Source organism: Coregonus clupeaformis, chromosome 33 (assembly GCF_020615455.1).
Source record: "Coregonus clupeaformis isolate EN_2021a chromosome 33, ASM2061545v1, whole genome shotgun sequence".
Classification (NCBI taxonomy): Eukaryota; Metazoa; Chordata; class Actinopteri; order Salmoniformes; family Salmonidae; genus Coregonus; species Coregonus clupeaformis.
In genome coordinates this window covers 40,625,358-40,631,357 of record NC_059224.1, presented here as the reverse complement: position 1 = coordinate 40,631,357, position 6,000 = coordinate 40,625,358, and the positions used below count along the sequence as shown (strand labels likewise).

Genomic DNA, 6,000 nt, shown 5'->3' with positions numbered 1-6,000 from the left:
TCCATTCCTTAGCTTTTTACTAAAACAGTGGCAGGGTTCCTGCTTTGTTATTGCTTTTGTTACCCTTTAATGCCTTTTCAGTGTCAGTGATGGCTAGTGAGTAATGTAACAATGAAGGCACTTTTTACTACCTTCATTACTGCAATAGATAACATGGAAAAATATGAAAGATCTCACATTACCCACATCCTTTTTCCAAAACTATAGTCACTTAATATTGCATTTTCATCTAAACCTTTATTGATACAGGTTCGTTTTATTGACATAAAATCTATTTTACAAGAGAGAATATGGTCACTTCAGACGTTTTTATTTCTAAAGCGTCAACACACATTCACGTTAGGTGTCTCCATGCGGGAATCAAACCCACAACCCTTGAAGTTGCCATGGATTCAGTCAGACACAGAGGCTAGTCACTTAAGGTATTTTAATGGAGACACTGGTTAAACTTACCCGGTGATGAATGAGTTAACATTAATTACACAGTTCCGGGCTCATAGTCCGGACTTAGAAAATAAAAAAACGAGGAAGTATATCAATATGCAGCTGTTGTAAAACTAAGGTATATTATTTACATTCCCCACAAAAAAATACAGTGCCAGCGTTTTTAGGAGGGTGGGAGTGAATACTGAAGGCCTGAATACGGCCATGTTTGAACTTTGATCTTATGTGTCCCGGGAATGGCCGACCGCATCTGAACCGGTCCGGGTGGGTGGGACCAGATAGAAGGGGGCATTTCAGTAATATCCGAGAAGAGAACTGTTTAAAAAAAAATTGTAACAAAAGGAAAAACAACTAAATATTCAGATACACCAGGAAGGAAAATCTTCCTTATTTCTCTGAAGTCTCTTTTTTTTGTAGTGAATGACTCAAAGTCCCATGATACTTTGCAACAGTCCCCCATTATGAAGCGGGGGTATACCAAAGTGTGTCGCCTTCAATGCCCTCTTCTCAGGGTTGGGTGACCCCGTACAGATAACTTGGTAACCCACACGGATAAACGCTGATGAACAACGGGTTCAAATCATAGAATGAGAGTGTGTGTGTGTGTGTGTGCAAGTGTGTAGAGGCTGGCTTAGTAAGGAGAGAGAGCGCAATCGACTGCCAAAATCAACAGTATTTGACAATGATAACGATAATACCGTAACTTGTTGTGCAATTAGCTAGGCTATCCAACCACTCATATCTGGCAGCCATATTCTCTTGGCAAGAGGAAGGGGTCCGTTTTTATGTTCTTCCTCCACTCCTCTCCCTCCCTTGTATGAGAGTTTAAACTCCCAATGGGGAGGCATCTTCCAGAGCAGGGCTCTCCAACCCTGTTCCTGGAGAGCTCCCCTTCAGTAGGTTTGAATCCAACCCCGGTTGTAACTAACCTGATTTAGCTTATCAACCAGCTAATTAAAAGAATCAGGTGCAGTAGATTAGGATTGGAGCGAAAACCTACAGGATGGTAGCTCTCCAGGACCAGGGTTGGAGAGCCCTGTTCCAGAGCCACAAAGGCAATAATGCAGTAGTGCATTCAACAACAAAACAAGACAAAAACTAAATGTCAATGTTAGACCAATGTCCCAACAGCTCAAGACCACCTTTCACATCATCATCAATAATAATAATAGTAATAGTAATAATAATGCTCCAAAGACACAGGAAATTATTGCCTAAAGCTATACATAGTTTTCAATACATACTTCGTAAGTGTCTTGGAGGAAAACCGTTGTGAATCTGCAACTTAAGTTTTTTATAACGACTGTCCAGCTCGTTCAGATTTGACTTGACAAGTCCATTTCGAAGCGCTTTCTTTCCCCACGTTATGTTACTTTAGTCCCCACAAATTCAACTCTGGACCTCGAAGCCAGTTCCACTGCATTTTTTCATTATTCCCCTCTAATCAGGGACTGATTTAGACCTGGGACACCAGGTGGGTGCAATTATTTATCATCAGGTAGAAGAGAAAAGCCAGCAGGCTCCAGACCTCATAGGGTAAGAGTTGAATACCCCTGCTTTAGACCATTTCGAATCGCAATATTTTACCTGCTCGCTCAACACTTTTTCACCCCTCATATCTTTAGGAGGCCCTACAACTTGAGCTCGTTGGCGATTTTGGACGCAATGTTCTTGAAGGCGATGGATGTGCCCGAGATCCGCTTGAAGCGCACACCGTTGAGCGAGAGTCGCGGCAGCTTGCACACCTCCATCTCCCACTGGACCAGGCTCTCGGCGTGGCCGTCGCCGTGCACGCACAGCAGCAGGAAGCGCTCGCGCTGCTCATAGTCGCAGTTGTTGGCGTCCAGCACCTTGCGTATCTCGCGCATCATGTCGTGGGGCTCCATGGATGATGTGGTCTTCATGCTCCAGGTGAAGCGGAGGGAGCGTGGCTTGGTGTCCTTGGGGTGTTGGCCATGGGGGGGCTGAGGCTGCTGCTGGTCCTCCTGATCACCTGACACGTTGCGACTGCCGGGGGGAGAGGAGTTAGTTAGAGGGGTGGCAATGGGAAATGGAGGGTGAGTGTGAGTGAAAGTAGTTGGAGGGGTGAGGCTGGGTACAAGTGTGTGTGTGTGTGTGTGTGTGTGTGTGTGTGTGAGAGTGTCTGAGAATCTATGCATCTGCCTAAGTGAGTTTTGAATGCAAGTACCAATGTGTCTAAATATATGTCACATGATCATTCTGTTCACACATTTAATTGTGCCTGCTCATGAATATCTTAGGCTACAACACCATATAGACACATGGCATATACACTGAGTGTACAAAACATTACGAACGCCATCCTAATATTGAGTTCAGGGTGGAAAACCCCACAGCATTGCAGTTCTTGACACAAACCGGTGCGGCTGGCACCTCCTACCATACACCGTTCAAAGGCACTGAAACAATCCATGTCTCAAGGCTTAAAAATCCTTCTTCCCCTTCATCAACACTGATTGATGTGGAATTAACAACTGACATCAATAAGGGATCATAGCTTTCACCTGGATTCACCTGGTCAGTCTGCCATGTTTTGTAAACTCAGTGAATACAACATTTTACATTTTAGTCATTTAGCAGACGCTCTTATCCAGAGCGACTTAGTTAGTGAGTGCATACATTTTTCATACTGGCCCCCCCGTGGGAATCAAACCCACAACCCTGGCGTTGCAAGCGCCATGCTCTACCAACTGAGCTACAGGAGGGCTACAAGCAGGCACTGGTGACAGATTCATATTAACGTCATTGGTGCATTCACACCCCACGTCCATGAAGGGGCGCTCTTGTGTTCTTTCAACAGGCAGTCATGCAGTGGGGTCACACACAGGCAACAATGTAATTTCACAATACATCTAGTGACAGGCACAAGAAAATGCAGACCTCACTTCTGCATGCAGGCAAAGCAGACAATAATTTGCCACTACTCAAAATAATTACAACACATGGGAAAGAGCATTATGTTCAACCAGAACCGTTGTTCTACATGGGCAAGGTAATGCCATTGCCTCAAATTAGCATTGTCGCTAACGGCTACACAGCCTAGACTTGACATAAATGCGCACCGCACACAGACGGGCATTCCTGTGCCGTTTCAGAAAAAAATATGAATCACTGATGCATTTTGTTCAAGTCTTATGATTAACTTGGGCAAATGAATTAATTTTCAATACATTTACTTTATTTCCTACTAAGTTCAATAGATTTTTGAATATTGTTGAATTCCGTTTTAATGTCTGGATTCCGTGATTCCGTCTGCTTTTTCCACAATGCGGATTTTATAGGGCCCTACTCCAGATAGGCCCCAAAACCCCAGGCTCGCCTGGAGTGGAGACCCAGCATGGCAGAGCAGATGGCTAGGTTGACTGTACATGGGGTTGGGGGGGATGAGAGATGGAGGTGGAAGAAAACACTGATTATTTTAAGTATTCCGTCTCACCTTGAGCCATCCAACCTCCCGTTTCTCTCAAACTCTGCTGGGCCTCTGAGATATGGAGGCGTGAGAGAACACAGAGAGGAGGAGGGCGGAAGAAAGACATGGAGAGAGAAAAGATGATCTTACAATCCAGTTAAAAAGGGAGCGGAACAAAAATACTGATACAGAAGGGGGAAAAAAGCTCAAATTTGAGATATCAAGAAACGAGAGCGAGAGAGGAAAAAAAGAAGGGGAAAAGACAGTATCAACAGGAAGGCATTGTTAAACTGTATCTACTCCATAAAGGACAATGCCTAATGGCACGTCTGGTAGTCGGACATTTCACACCACCAGTATGGGACATGCAAACTGCAGAGAAGTCCTGTGTGATGAAACAAAAGGCATCCCCTCAGATGCTCTGTGTCAGTGTTGAACTTCCTGTCCTCAATATTGCCATGCAGCTCAAGAGAGTTTGATTACCTATATACATTATTTTTTGGCAATGGGAAGGAAAAACAGAGGGGTAGTACAAAAGAGTGAGGAGAGACTGTTTGTTTTATGTAGGCGTTTGGTCGAGGCGTGCAGGCAGCAGTGTGTGTGTTCAGATGAAAATAATTTAAGGCATATTCACAAACTCAAGCGCAGATACAGTGAAAGTATTCAGACCCCTGGACCTCATTTTGTTACGTTATAGCCTTACTCTAAAATGGATTAAATAATTGTTTCCCCAATCTACACACAATACCCCATAATGAAAAAGCAAAAATTGGTTAATATTTTTTTTGCACATTTATATATTTTTTTAAACAAATATGCCATTTACATAAGTATTCAGACTCTTTACTCATTACTTTGTTGAAGCACCTTTGGCAGCGATTACAGCATCGTGTCTTCTTGTGTATGACGCTAAAAGCTTGGCAGACCTGTATGGGGAGTTTCTCCTATTCTTCTCTGCAGATCCTTTCAAGCTCTGTCAGGTTGGATGGGGAGCGTCGCTGCACAACTATTTTCAGGTCTCTCCAGAGATGTTCGATCGGGATCAAGTCCGGGCTCTGGCTGGGCCACTCAAGGACATTCAGAGACTTGTCCCGAAGCCACTCCTGCGTTGTCTTGGCTGTGTGCTTAGAGTTGTTGTCCTGTTGAAAGGTGACCCTTCAGCCCAGTCTGAGGTCCTGAGCACTCTGGAGCAGGTTTTCATCAAGGATCTCTCTGTACTTTGCTCCGTTCATCTTTCCCTCGATCCTGATTAGTCTCCCAGTCCCTGCCACTGAAAAACATCCCCACAGCATGATGCTGCCACCACCATGCTTCACCGTAGGGATGGTGCCAGGTTTCCTCCAGACGTGACACTTGGCATTCAGGCCAAAGAGTTCAATCTTGGTTTCATCAGACCAGAGAATCTTGTTTCTCATGGTCAGAGAGTCCTTTAGGTGCCTTTTGGCAAACTCCAAGTGAGCGGTCATGTGCTTTTTACTGAGGAGTGGCTTCCGTCTGGCCACTCTACCATAAAGGCCTGATTGGTGGAGTGCTGCAGAGATGGTTGTCCTTTTGTAAGGTTCTCCCATCTCCACAGAGGAACTCTGGAGCTCAGTCAGAGTTACCATAGGGTTCTTGGTCACCTCCCTGACCAAGGCCCTTCTCCCCCAATTCCTCAGTTTGGCCGGGCGGCCAGCTCTAGGAAGAGTCTTGGTGGTTCCAAACTTCTTCCATTTAAGAATGATTGAGGCCACTGTGTTCTTGGCGACCTTCAATGCTGCAGAAATGTTTTGGTACCCTTCCCCAGATCTCTACCTCGACACAATCCTGTCTCGTAGCGCTACGGACAATTCCTTCGACCTCATGGCTTGGTTTTCTGACTTGCACTGTCAACTGTGGTACCTTATATAGACAGGTGTGTGCCTTTCCAAATCATATCCAATCAATTGAATTTACCACAGTTGGACTCCAATGAAGTTGTAGAAACATCTCAAGGATGATCAATGGAAACATGATGCACCTGAGCTCAATTTTCGAGTCTCATAGCAAAGGGTCTGAACACTTAAGTAAATAAGGTATTATTTAATTTTTTTATAAATTAGCTAAAGATTCTAAAAACCTGTTTTCGCTTCATCATTATGGGGTAT

General features: G+C 44.5%; 1 protein-coding gene across 11 annotated transcripts in view; it reads right to left on the bottom strand.

Moving 5' to 3' along the window:
* Positions 1-410: 410 nt before the first annotated feature.
* The window catches only part of LOC121549137 (MAP/microtubule affinity-regulating kinase 3-like), a 96,525-nt gene continuing 90,935 nt past the window's right edge, over positions 411-6,000 (bottom strand). For 6 of the 11 annotated variants that reach the window (XM_045210292.1, XM_045210294.1, XM_045210299.1 and 3 more), the window contains one exon: positions 411-2,451. In XM_045210292.1, the coding sequence (XP_045066227.1) occupies positions 2,076-2,451 (376 nt within the window). In that variant the 3' untranslated portion in view covers positions 411-2,075. Of the gene's footprint in view, positions 2,452-3,901; positions 3,947-6,000 lie in introns of all 11 variants that reach the window. The other 5 variants (XM_045210291.1, XM_045210296.1, XM_045210295.1 and 2 more) reach the window with 1 other exon arrangement.